Genomic DNA, 14,304 nt, shown 5'->3' on the forward strand with positions numbered 1-14,304 from the left:
CCCCCTCTCCCCCCCTCCCTTTCTGTCCCTCTCCCCACTCATGCTCTCTTTTTCTAAAATAAAAAATAAATTTAATTCCTTCAAGTCAAGATGCAATTTATCAATGGGGTGTTTTCTCCTCAGCAATTATGCTTACTAATATGGTTATCAGGTTCATAGGGGAACAGAGCTAGAAAGTTAAAAGTTAGATTCTTCTCAAGAAACGACAGATGTTGGCAAGGATGGAGAGAAAGGGGAACCCTCTTGCAGTACTTGGTGGGAATGCAATCTGGTCCAACCATTCTGGAAAACAGTATGGAGGTTCCTCAAAAAATTAAAAATAGAACTACCTTATGACCCAGCAATTTCTCTACTAGGTATTTATCCAAGGGATACAAAAAATGCCAATTTAAAGGAGCACATGCCCCCCAATAGGCAAATTATGGAAAGAGTCCAAATGTTCTTCAACTGATGAATGGATAAGCAAGATGAGGTGTGTGTATACACACACACACACACACACACTGGGATATTTTTTTGAATTTTTTTATTTATTTCTAGGAGAGAGAGAGACAGCATGAGCAGGGGAGGGTCAGAGAGAGAGGGAGTCACAGAATGAAACAGGCTCCAGGCTCTGAGCTGGCAGTCAGCACAGAGCCCGACGGGGGGCTCAAACCCACGAACTGCGAGATCATGACCTAAGCGAAAGTCGGACGCTTAACCGACTAAGCCACCCAGGCGCCCCTATACAATGGAATATTACTTGGTGATCAGAAAGAATGAACTTTTGCCATATGCAGTAACATGGATGGAACTGGAAGGTATTATGCTAAGTCACATAAGTCTGTCAGAGAAAGACAAATATCGTATGATTTCACTCGTGGAAATTAAGAAACAGAACAGATGAACATAGAGGTATGGAAGGAAAAATAAGATAAAAACAGAGAGAAAGAGAGAAACCATAAGAGACTCCTAAATACAGAGAATAAACTGAAAGTTGCTGGAGGGCTTTAGGGTGGGGAGATGGGCATTAAGGAGGGCACTTGTGGGGATGAGCACTTCTGTAAAGTGATGAATCCCTAAATTCTGTTCCTGAAATCATCATTACACTATATGTTAACTAACTTGGATTTAAATTTAAAAAGAAAGAATACCATGAAAGAAAAATTCAAATTCTTTCACAGAAGGAATGGGGTTTTGTAACCTTTTACTCAAAAAGATGAGGATCCTCTCTTTTTTAGAATGCAGTTTGACAATATGTATTGACATATGTATTGAAAGCTTTAATTATGTGTATATATCTTTCAACCTTGCAGTTTTGTTTTTAGGAATTTATTGTAACAAATAAGATAAATACACAAAGATGTATCTGTATATCGGTAGGTTTCCTGCAGCATTAATTTTTAAAAAAATTTTAAATGTTTTTATTTTATTTTTGAGAGAGTGTGAGTGGGGGAGGGGCAGAGAGAGAGGGAGTCACAGAATCTGAAGCAGGCTCTAGGCTCTTAGCTGTCAGCACAGAGCCAGACATGAGGCTCTCACCCACGAACCACAGGACCATGACCCGAGCCAAAGTCGGACTTTAACCCACTGAGCCCCCCAGGTGCCCTTGCTGCAGTTTTATTTGTAATGGAGAATCATTAGTGACCATCTAAATATTCAGCAGTTGGATAGGTAAAATACAGTATATTCATATTACAAACACTGTGTGAGTTTATGGAATAGAAATTTCCAGAAACAGCATTAAAAGTGTTAATGTCACAATATTCAGTGTTTAACTTTGGATGGTGCTTTTCTGTGTAATTGTTTTTAACCATGAGTCACTAATTTTTAACATTAACTGTGTGTTATTTTTTTTTTAAAAGATTGTTTTGTACAGAAATGACCAAAGAGGGCACCTGCGTGACTCGGTCACTTGAGTATCCAACTTTGGCTTAGGTCATGATCTCATGGTTCGTGAGTCATGAGTTTGAGCCCCACATCAGGCTTGCTGCTGTCAGTGCACAGCACACTTTGGATCCTCTGCCTGACTCTCTGGCCCCTCCCCCGCTTGTACATGTGCACATGCGCTCTCTCACAAAAATAATCATTAAAAACATAGAAAAAAAAAAAGAAACAGCCAAAGAATATTTAAATGCATACTCCTTAAATTGAATAATCATACGTTTTAAGAGTTAAGTCTTAATACCATTTAAAAAGGCTTGATCTTGAAATCCTTTAATGAAATTATATGTATTTTATAATCAACTCAGGTACATCTCACATAAGCATCTGAAGTGATAATCTTGAAGTATTTCAAGCCAATGAAATCATTTTCAGTTCATTTTCTCTTCTTGCATAATTTCTCACTTCTAGTTAAAACCTCATAAATTACAAACCTATCATAATTGGTAATAAAGTGAATACAGATTTCTGTTTTTAGTTGACTCAGAGGATTAATCTTTGGGGCAGAGGAGGCTAGAATCAATATGGAATAGAAACTGTGGCTCAGTGATTAAGTGGAAAAAGCCACATAACCATATATTTTCATGTTTGGCAAAATTTAGATGCTAGCCCTCAGCAACTTGTGTCAAGTTTTGGGTAGGTTAGGGGTTTAAAACACACACACACACACACACACACACACACGCACACCGTTTATTCTCCATCGTCCACTTAGTAGTATGCCCGTATTGTGGTTTATCATTAACATCTCCCCAGCTGCTGATAGTCTTGCTATGGTATTTGTTTGAGAAAATGTAAAACAAATATATCCTTAAATGTTACTTAAAAGAATATTGAAAAGGAAATTAAATTTTGAGCTGTACTTGGAACAAAATTAGAATCCTACAAGGAATGCCCAAGGAAATGTTTATTGGGTTTATTACCTGTTATTTTGTATTAGTCGTGTTTCTTATTTTCCCTACAAATGAATGGTAGAAAGTTAGTTGATCCTACAGAAATGCCATGGGGCTTTGGGACATAGACTACAGTTATAGTCCCCATCTACCAGGGACTGTGTTACCTCAGTTCCCCATCTATAAAATGAATGAATTAGATGACATTATCTCTTAGATGTTTCTCAACTGAAGAAGCCCTTAAGATGGAAGTAATCTTTGGGGCGCTTTGGTGGCTCATTTAAGCATCCAACCGGCTCAGGTTACGATCTCCTGGCTCAGGTTGTGATCTCCCGGTTCATGAGTTTGAGCCCTACATCAGGCTCTGTGCTGACAGCTGGAATCCTGGAGCCTGCTTCAGATTCTGTGTCTCCCTCTTTCTCTGACCCTCCCCCACTTGTGCTGTTTCTCTTTCTCTATCAAAAATAAATAAACACTAAAATTTTTAAAAGATTAAAGTAATTCTTGGGGCGCCTGGGTGGCTTAGTCAGTTAAGCGGCTGACTTTCGCTTAGGTCATGATCTCGCGGTTCTGGGTTTGAGCCCCGCGTCGGGCTCTGTGCTGGCTGCCAGCTCAGAGCCTGGAGCCTGTTTCAGTCTGTGACTCTCTCTCTCTCTGACCCTCCCCTGCTTACGCTGTCTCTCTCTCTCTCTCTCTCTCTCCTAGAAATAAATAAAACATTTAAAATAAAATAAAAGATTAAAGTAATTCTTAACTCTAAGATTTATGATGATGAAGTTTATCATAATTTTATGTTCTGTTTTCCAGTTTATACCTGTTCAAACTAGGGATAGCACCCCAGATCCAGGATTTGTTGGGCAAAGTTGACTTCACAGGTACTCCTCTTTATCTTGACGATGTTTACATGGTTCTTTAACTAAGAAAATGTATTGATACTTTTTTTTTCCTTTCAACGTCATCGAATGCCTTCTTCCCTCTATATTGATCAGAGGAGAAAATGTTATTATCTTGTTTGTTTGTCTTTGACCAGTTCTCCTTTCCCCACATTTGTGAAACGAGTAACATGGACTCCTTCCTAAGGTTCTTGTTCAGAAATGTCCCACCTTCTTGATAAAAACAGTTTTCCCTTTCTTTTTTTTTTTTTTTTTTAAAGGGCATGGCATTTTTAATTTTCTTTAATTAGAAAAATAAGTCTTGGATTTTGGGGAGAGAGACCTTGGGGATGAAGACATTTCTTGATATGAAAATACTCACTCCTGCCTCCATCTTGATATTGTTTATTGTCATTCTTTTTCAGAGGAGGAAATTAGTAATATGAGAAAGGAACTTGAGAAATACGGAATACAAATGCCATCTTTCAGCAAAATAGGTGGTATTCTGGCTAATGAGCTGTCAGTGGATGAAGCTGCTTGTGAGTCTCTTGAAATCAGAACTTGCTGTTGATGTGGGATTTACCTATACTTTATTTGTTGATTTTGGTTATAAGAAATAGAATATTTAGAAAATATTTTCAGCCCCCTTTTAAGTTTTTATTATATGTATTGTAGATGGTTATGTTGAGCATATGAGAATATAACCGTGTGATTGATTCAGTCTTTAAATGTCTGCTTTATGCAATATGAATTAAAACGCCAGAAATATCTTTCATTCTTCAAAATATTTCTTTGCTTTCTGTGTCCTCAGAATTTAGTGGTAGAGTACATTGCTCCATTGTCTTTTAGTGTTGCCAGTTAAATTACAGATATCATTTGGAAACAACCTGGTACTTTAAAAGTGTCCCCCTGACCCTTGAAACCCCTAGTGGTTGACCTAGTGTTTGCTTCATTTCAGCCATTCAGTGCAGGTTGAGTACATTAATACAGATTACGTGGCAGATGCTGAGACAGGACCCAAGATAGATGGGCAAGTGGAGAGGTCGTCGGAAGGGTGCTCTGTGGAGTGTTCAGGGTCTCTCCTTTTGTCCTTTCTACCGGAAGCCAGAGAAGAAAGTAGAAGAAAAGTAGAGTAAAAGAAGGCAAAACTGCTTAAATTATGCAGTGTCAGTGCAGCTGTCCATGTTGTCTTTGACTCATAAAATTGTTTTTTTCTCTTTTTAGTGCACGCTGCGGTTATAGCCATTAATGAAGCTATTGAAAAAGGAATAGCAGAACAAACCGTTAAAACGCTAAGAAACCCAAATGCAGTTTTAACTTTAATAGATGACAGCCTTGCCCAGGAATATCAGAAGGAACTCTGGGAAGCCAAAAAGAGAAAAGAGGAAAACGCAAGACTGAAGGTAGTTAATTAGATTCTCAGTGAGGCGGCGATGAGCAGCTAGTTTGAAAAAGCCTTACCGTTAAAAGTGATATTTTTAAATCAATTGGCTGTGGTCTCTATGGCCATAGGCAGTTGGTTTGGGTGAAATGTAAGGGTAAGAGAAGACTGTGCACTACATTTAAAAAATGAGGTTTCCTTTTATGACGATTTTTACAAGTTGTGAGAACTGAAGGCCATGTTGTAAACCTTGACTCCTTCCTTACCTGGGAAGTATAGATATGGTAGCTAAACATCTTCCCTCCTCAGGCATCACCTGCAGACCTTGTAGTAGCCAAGGTACCTTTAGACTCATGAATAGAGGGTAATGATTGGCTACCGTGAAGTTGAAAGATGCTGTTTTTGAATTCACTCTCCTCGTATTCTCCCAGTAGTTTACCCTCATACCTGACCATCCATCGTCTGCAAGGCAGCCTGATCCTGACCTGACACTTGCGGTCTCAGTTTACAGCAGAGCCTCTGCTTCCTGGCCAGCTCTCTCTTCCTTGGGCTTCTGCCACATCAGTATCATCTCCATTCCCAAACCTGTCTCACCTGGTGGCTTCTGCCAGCATCTGCCACACTACCTCCCTATCCCCCACCTGCCTTGAGGTCGTCTGTTCACGTGGGTCCCATGCTGCCTCATTGCATGGTTCTGCTCTGCATCTCTTAGTGTCTCTTCTTCCTCCTGCCTCTGTGTATGGGAATTCTTTAAGGTCCGACATTAAATCACGTCAGTCTCTGTTCTTCCTCAGATGAGCTCATCCACTTGCTGAAGTGATAGGAGCTTGCTACCAGGCCCTCTAATGCACCTCCCGACGACTTCATCTCTGTCCCATGGTGCTTATCTCCACCCTGCCCTTCTCATACACATGCTCCCTGTGCCCCGTATTCTCTCCATCTCTGCGTTCTGTTGCCTCTTCTGCCAGGCTTACATCTAGTCCTACCTTTCTTGCCCCAGCTGTGCACTCCCCCCTTACCGTGCCTCAGGGTTGTCACAGCACCTTCCTCAAGGGTAGCTCTGCTTCCTACCAGTCTCCGAGCCAACCCCTCTCAGAGGTAGAGTTTGCAAAATTAATCTTTAACTACACATCTGATGTCAGCCCCCTAGAAACCTCCCTGTATTCCCTGCTGCCTACTGAGTTAAGTACAGGCTCTTCATGCAGCTTTTAAAAGCCTCTGGGCCAGGGGGCAGGGGAGCTGGGGACTGGGGAGGGGGTACCTGCGTGGCTCAGTCAGTTAAGCATCTGACTTTTGTTGAGGTGATGATCTTACGGTTTGGGGATTCAAACCCTACATCGGGCTCACTGCTGTCAGCCCAGAGCCCGCTTCGGATCCGCCCCCCTTCTTTCTTCCACACTATCTCTCTCAAAATAAGTAAATAAACATTTTTTTTTTTACAAATAGTTTATTGTCAAATTAGTTTCCACATAACACCCAGTGCTCATCCCCACAAGTGCCCTCCTCCATGCCCATCCCCCCCTCCCCCCCACATCCATCAGTCCTCAGTTTTTCTCAGCATTCAAGAGTCTCTCATGGTTTGCCTCTCTCCCTTTCCCCCACCATTTCCTCCCTTCTTCTCCCCCTTGTTCCTCCGTCAAGTTCCTCCTAATCCTGTACGTGCAAACGTATGATATTTGTCCTTCTCTGCCTGACTTATTTCGCTCAGCATAACACCCTCAAGGTCCATCCATGTTGCTACACATGGCCAGATTTCATTGTTTCTCATTGCCATGTAGTATCCATCGTATAGATAAACCACATCTTCTTGATCCGTTCGTCCATTGATGGACACTTAGGCTCTTTCCATGTTTTGTCTATTGTGGAGAGTGCTGCTGTGAACATTGGGGTACATGTGCTCCTATGCATCAGCATTTCTGTATCCCTTGGGTAAATTCCTAGCAGTGCTATTGCTGGGTCCTAGGGGAGTTCTATTGTTAGTTTCCTGAGGAACCTCCACACTGTTTTCCAGAGGGGCTGTACCAGCTTACATTCCCACCAACAGTGTAGGAGGGTGCCCGTTTCTCCACATCCTCGCCAGCATCTAGAGTCCTCTGATTTGCTCATTTTCGCCACTCTGACTGGCGTGAGAGTGGTATCTCAGTGTGGTTTTGATTTGTATTTCCCTGATGAGGAGGGATGCTGAGCATCGTTTCATGTGTCTGTTGGCCATCTGGATGTCCTCTTTGGAGAAGTGTCTGTTCATATCTTCTGCCCATTTCTTCACTGGGTTGTTTGTTTTTCGGGTGTGGAGTTTGGTGAGTTCCTTATAGATTCTGGATACTAGCCTTTTATCTGATATGTCATTTGCAACTATCTTTTCCCATTCTGTCGGTTGCCTATTAGTTTTGTGGGTTGTTTCCTTTGCTGTGCAGTAAATAAACATTTTTTAAAGGAATCCTCCAGGATACCAAACCATCCTCCCCACCTTTCTGGCTGACTCTATGCTATAGCCCAACTTGCTGAACTGTCTTGCCCTTGCGACCAAATCCCTTAGTCTCCACCCTGCTTCCCCTTCTGCCCTGTTCCTCTGGGCCTTCCTCAGTTGTCGTCTTGTTTGAGTGTTCTTTCCAGCTGAGTATGTAATTCTACAGAGTCTGTTTTGTTCTACGTATATTTGTTATTTATGGTGTTGATTTTAGTAGACTGAATGCAATGAAACTGTCAATATTCCACTGGCTCCGATCTACAAAAAAAATGGCAATATTAAGAGGTCCAACCTAATGCTTCCCCCAGTAGACAAATAGACCCTTTCAGAGAGTCACTGGGGCTGTCATTCATCTTTGTCATCCTTGCCAGGCATACATAACCCTGGTGTCTCACACAGAGCAAGCACTCTTTGGTGCTTATTCTGAATTCAAATGAATCTAAGTAAACTGTTTTTCTCCCTCGTGGCACTTAGCTTTTGAATATCAAGGTTGGAAACCTTTTATTTGACCTCAGGAATCAGTGAAGACTTTGTTTTGTAGAATAACTGTATTTCCGAAGAAGAAAGAGACGCCTATGAAGAGCTGCTGACACAAGCAGAAATCCAAGGCAACATCAATAAAGTCAACAGTAAGTAATGGACCCATGAAGGAAATGGATACTATCGTAGGATACAAAGTTTCCTGGTCAGGATTGCACCAAAACTCTCCATTTGTGTCCTTGTCAAACTGCCTTATGTGGTGAAAAATCCACTAACTGTCAGTGTTGCTCCTCATTACGGGACATCATCCGGCAGCATCCCATGGAATTCTTGGGGTGATCTTGATCCCCAGCCCATGCAGAGTATCTCAAAGTACCTTGAAGCTTCTTTAGTTCTACCTTTACGTTTCAGCAGAGGTACAGTGTATGTCACACTTTGAACCTCTCTCTTAGTTGGGCTCATATGGAAGGCTGTTTAATAAAAGATTATTACTTAAAGACCGTCATTTCTTGCCCATGACTATGTGACAGTGTTTGACTGGAATTGTAAAAGATACTGTTGACACCTGTGCTCTTTATTACCATCCAGTGATTGGTTTGCAGTTAGTAAGAATTGTTTCCTTACCTCACTCAGCAAGTGAATGAGACTGGATGGGCCAGTGAAATTGCACTGTGGCGGGTTTGAATCCCATGTCCCTGAACCACTGTGGAGTCTCACAGTACAGTTTCTCCTCAGATCCAGTTCAGTTGTATGACAGTAAAAAGCAGAAAACTCAGGTAATTAAAATGATCATATGCAAGTTCAGAGAGATTAATTTTTTATAAGTCTTTTTCCTCTCTCTAATAAAAATTGGTTTTATGGGGCACCTGGGTGGCTCAATTGGCTAAGCATCCAACTTTAGCTCAGGTTATAATCTCACACTTCATGGGTTCAGGCCCTGCGTTGGGCTCTGTGCTGACAGCTCAGAGCCTAGACCCTGCTTCAGATTCTGTGTCTCCCTCTCTCTCTGCCCCTCCCATTCTTGCGCGCTCTCTCTTTCTCTCTCTCTCTCTCTCTCAAAATTAAATAACAATTTTTTTAAAAAATGGTTTTATTTGAGGCAATAAGGAGTTCTACTTGACGTTTATTTCCCCTGGAGCCACTGGAAACCTAATACGTAAAGGACCATTGAGCCCATTTGATAAAGCCTGTGAACCATCTGCCAAATTTAAACTTGGGAGTGTCTGCTAATTACAACAGTCCTAAGCTTTGTCCTTGATTTAACGTCCTAGATAACCTTTGAATGCTCTTTATTGCTCTCAACAGTTTCTATAGAAACTATATAGGTTTTCCCTAAAAGTTTGCCCTAAGTGGCTGGAAGAGACCTATGCAAAGGGTTCAGTCCTCAAGGAGGCCTAGAGAAAATCAATGTAAATATCTAGCCGTTAACAACTGAGCGGGTTTGAGAATTTCCCTCACACAAAATCGCTGACAGCTCCAGGGTAATTTTATTTTTAAGGGAACACCTTACCATTGGGGAGTGGATGTTCTTCTTTTATTCTTATTTAATTTTGAACCTATTGGTGATGATACACGAAACACAGTTTTAAATTTCTCTTTCTGCTCTATTTGCAAGCTGAGAATTTCATTACGCTAGAGAGAAATGAATTACAGAAAATTACATTGCCAGCAAGACCGCTGAGGTCCATAAACATAGTGAGGAAATGAGTTCATAGCCTTTTGTCATCCTTTAGTTTGAAAACAGGTTTCTTTTTCTTTTCTTTTCTTTTTGATTTCTTTTTTAAAATAAAATACCTTATATAAATGTTTTAATGCTTAGTGGCATAATTTCCTGACCGCAGATTTCATGCCACAGTGGCTATACTTGCTTTCCCATTTTCAAATAGAAAGCATGAGATGATTTGCACTGATGCATAACCAGCTTAAATCATGAAGGGCATTGTAATGTTTTCTGGCTTCTAATGTGTAGAATATGATGATTCTGAAGTTTATCTCTCCCCATCTGAAAATTTATAGTTGAACAGAACCAAGAACAGTCTTGAAAAACCCACTAGAACATACTTCAGTCAGGGACATGACAATAAGACTACCGTATGCTTTAAAATAAGTGAATATAGCTATTTGACAAGCCTTTTCTCAACCATGTAGGTTATTATACTAAGATGTTAAGGCGTCTATGTTCATAACAGCCAGAGAAGTGACCTAAGTGACAGCTTAGATGGTAATGTCATCAGATATATTGTCAGAGGCATCAGCTTCGTTTGAACTGCCATCATTTAACTTTTGGGTTTGATATATGCATTCCCTTCGTTACAGCACATATTCTGTTAAGATCAGGGCTGGAAATTTTGTTAAACGCAGAGCATAAAAGGGTGCATAAACTCACTTTATTTATTTTTAGGAGAAATGGTTCTTAAAGAGTGTCGTAAGGATATGGTTTTCTGGTACTATTTTACCATCCAGTGGTGCAAACTCACGTAATGGAGTTTTCAAAGGAGAAGTAGAATCCTCTCCAAAATAATGAGAGGCACAGCTGGGAGGCTTTAGGTGATTTTCACATGACAGCAGATGCCACAGATGTCCACTGACTGACCTTTCTGGGATTTTTCTTGTTGGACATACCAATTCTTAGAATAGAAAAGCATGTTTGGGTTCTTAGAGTCCTTTAGAATAAGCGTAAGTTTTGGAGGGGTGTAACAAAGAAAATCGCATTAGCTGTAAGTATTTCCTGCCGTCGAGTGATGCGTCTCAGGAGAACCGTTATGGAGGGTAGCTCCTTGTGAATGACTTACAGACGGTAAGTCATCATCTGTTAAAAGGGTTAGAGTAAACTTAGTGTTAATCTAGTCACGCAGTAGGGAGACAGACCACCCCATGAAAAGCTCCAGAAGTCTGTGAGTCTCTGTGATCTCTTTTCCCCTGAAACTTACTTTATAGGCCAAAATGCTGCCGGTTCTTGTCCAATATGCTGTCGCCTGGTGGCAGGGTTGGTCACTTATTCTTCCAGTTGGTCAGCAAGTCTGTTTCTTTTTTCTGACAGCTGTGATAAATCTACTGTTGGAGGCACCCTGAAGTTGGTCATGAACTTCAGGTCCTCATAAGCTGAACACTGCAACTGGTAGAGATCTTACAGAGCTTATGATGGGGTCACATCATGTAAACCAAGGCATTTCTGGGACCGGGGTTTCTGGTTTTGTTTTTTTAAGGTTAAGGGATACTGGCACAATTAATTAATTGTATAAATTTTGGTTGTAATATTTTCTTTTTTTTTTTTAATTTTTTAAAGTTTATTTGAGAAAGGAAGACAGTGGGGGGGGGGCCGAGAGTTGGGGGGAGGGGAGAGAGAGACAGAGAGAGAGAGAGACAGACAGACAGACAGAAAGAAAGAAAGAGAATCCCAAACAGGCTCTGCACCCTCAGCACAGGAAGCCTGACTCAGGGCTCAGACTCACAAAACCGTGAGATCATGACCCGAGCAGAAATCAAGAGTCAGACACTTAACCAACTGAGCCACCCAGGTGCCCCAGGTTGTAATAGTAACCCCCCCGCCCCCCGCCACACACACACACACACACGAGATGATTTTTTCTTGAAGTCACACCTAACAGAACACAAGAGTGGAGGGAGAATGTTCTGAGCATGAATACCAACACTTGCAGGCAGCACTCTCTCCGAGTGCCGGCCGGCTTGCCCATGGTGCTGCATCAGGGGGGTATAGCGGCAGGGCAAGGCTGCCTTCTCGTGTTCACATAGCTTCAGTCTCCTTGCAATGGCAGTACTAATACACAAGGAGCGTTCAAGAACGAGGCCCGTGGGATCCATATGGCCCGTCTCTAAATACTGTGGGCATCCCCAAGGGGGGACCTCTTCAGGGACTGGAACACTCTGAAGCCCTAATGAAAGAAGTGAGAAGACCTGATCCTGAAGGGTAAGATTCAGTAGGGCAATCACGCTGCACAGGAGTGACCTCGTAGCCCCAGCTCTGTGTCTGCTGAAGTCCTTTTAGGGACCATCTCCAAGGCCTGGACTGACTTCCAGGTCCTCTGCTACCATTTCCAAGGCTCTGCCTGGCCTCCATCTGTAGCTTTTCAGAGTTCATGGAGAGGGACTGCTTAGGTTCTAATCCTTGGAAATATGGGCTGGTTAGGTCAGCAGGGAAAGCAGTAGAAAAAGCCGGCATTCTGATGGAATGTGACACCCACCCCCCAACCCCTGCTCAGGGCTGGCTGCAGTGAACCACATCAATGCTGTCATTCGGGAAGGCGACCCCGAGAATACGCTGCTTGCCCTGAAGAGACCGGAGGCCCAGCTGCCTGCTGTTTATCCCTTTGCTGCTATGATGTATCAGAACGAACTTTTCAACCTCCAGAAACAGAACGCCATGGTAAGTCCGAGGACACTCCAGTTACAAAGATAATTCTTGAGTTACAGCCGGTGAGAAAGGCAGTTTAGGAAAGGTGAATGGGGCATAGAGTCTTTAACTTGTACCAACCCCAGTCTCCCTGGCCTCCCTGGACCAATTCCATGGCTGTGTTCCTCTTTAAATCCTGCTTTTTATCTCTGTAAAGAATCTGCATAGTTAGGAAATGCAAGCAGGGCTCTACACAAATGCACGTTGAAAAGAAGTTGTTCTTATTCTCTGGTGTTTGAAACACTTTGGATAATTTTTTAACTATACTGAAAAAAATTTTTTAAATATGTCATGTTTTTTGAAATAGAACAATTAGCTTTGAATCTACAGCTCTAGAAATCTGCAACCAAGAACATTAGCACCATGCCTTTAATTTTTGTAAATTTCACACTGCTTAATATGCTAATGAAATTAAACCGTAATATGTAAGATTACGGTAATTAAAACCAGGTATTCTAGTACGGGATTAACCCAAACTATGGAACAGAATAAAAATTACTGGAAACAGAGCCAAGAATTAAGTATATGAGAATGCTATTATTTCAAAAAGGGGAAAGGAATGAAATCCTTCCAAGTGTTTAACCATTTGGGAAAGAAAACATGACCTCACTCTGCATATCAGAATAAATTTCCAATATAAAAAGTTAAATGTAAAAAGGAACTTAAAAAATTAAAGTTCTGAGGAAGCATAAAAGAACACTGGATCTTAAAAATCAGAAACAGCACTGTTCTACCAGAAAAAACAGAGGAGGGGTGGCTGAGAGCATGAGCAGCCAATTCACAAAGCAAGAAAAAGTCGGAAGTAAATGTAAATTAAAGCAAAAGACAGTTATTTTGAGAAATGAGATTGGTAGAGCATTGAGAGATCTGACATAGTGGAAGCATAAATTTGGGGCACAAGGCATCTTCACAGCTGGTGGAAGGATGAATGGTGCACCCTTTCTGGAGAATGATCTCAGCACTGCATATGAAAGTCTATTACCCATTCTCCTGTCAATTACACTGCTAGGAAAAAAGCCCAAAGAATATGAATCAAAAAGTTGTATTTGCAGGGATATTTCACAACGTGATCTCTTATACTGAGAAGCAAGTCACAAGCCACGTGCTTCACAACAGGTTGCACACACTTAAATCAAGTGGAAAAAACGACATTGAAAACATACATCATTGTCAAGAGGGTGTTTGGTAATATGAATAAAAACAAGTTCTGCTAAAAACGAAAAACTTCTGTAAATGCTTGCATGAATTAAAAATAAAAGGCTATACAGTAAAGGGCTTGGGTGGGAGCATTTGTTTCCTTACTCTTGCTTATCAAGACTTCTTATTTTCTGAAAAGAAAGATACTATTTTATAATAAAAGAAAAATAACTTATCTTCTTAAAATGGCACTTCTCTTCTTTAATTAATAGTTCTTCCATGCCAGCAGCTTTGAGGCCCAAGGCTACTTACTCTCCAGCCCAGTGATTCATCCCTAACTGGTCATTGGTCAAATGATTTCATTCTGCTCTTTTGCTTGTAATTCTATACCTTTCTTAAGTGTTAAATGTATACTTCATGTAAGAAATCTGGATAAAATTTGCTTACATGCTCCCTGTAATAACTCCTTCTTGCTGTTTGCTTTGGAAGATAAAATATGCTTTTGTTACTCTAAAATCCATTGCAGTGAGATAACTGTGGAGATCCAGAAAGCTGTAATGCATTTAATATAAATATTACATTGTGTACATTAAATGCAGAAAATACCCTAAATGTAAATATAGTTATCAGCTTTTTTTTTTTTAAATGTTTTTGTGTTTTTTTTTTCTAGGAGAGAGAGAGAGAGACAGCGTGAGCAGGGGAGGGTCAGAGAGAGAGGGAGTCACAGACTGAAACAGGCT

General features: G+C 41.1%; 1 protein-coding gene across 2 annotated transcripts in view; it reads left to right on the plus strand.

The window, feature by feature from the left end:
- Positions 1 to 14,304, plus strand: part of IQGAP2 (IQ motif containing GTPase activating protein 2) — a 297,777-nt gene that overhangs the window by 176,359 nt on the left and 107,114 nt on the right. For both annotated transcript variants that reach the window (XM_039245540.1, XM_039245541.1), the window contains exons 6-10: positions 3,624 to 3,691; positions 4,114 to 4,227; positions 4,913 to 5,091; positions 8,078 to 8,165; positions 12,237 to 12,400. In XM_039245540.1, coding sequence (XP_039101471.1) covers positions 3,624 to 3,691; positions 4,114 to 4,227; positions 4,913 to 5,091; positions 8,078 to 8,165; positions 12,237 to 12,400 — 613 coding nt within the window. The remainder of the gene's footprint in view (positions 1 to 3,623; positions 3,692 to 4,113; positions 4,228 to 4,912; positions 5,092 to 8,077; positions 8,166 to 12,236; positions 12,401 to 14,304) is intronic.

The sequence above is a fragment of the Hyaena hyaena genome, unplaced genomic scaffold, assembly GCF_003009895.1.
Source record: "Hyaena hyaena isolate Hyena2069 unplaced genomic scaffold, ASM300989v1 scaffold_260, whole genome shotgun sequence".
NCBI lineage: Eukaryota > Metazoa > Chordata > Mammalia > Carnivora > Hyaenidae > Hyaena > Hyaena hyaena.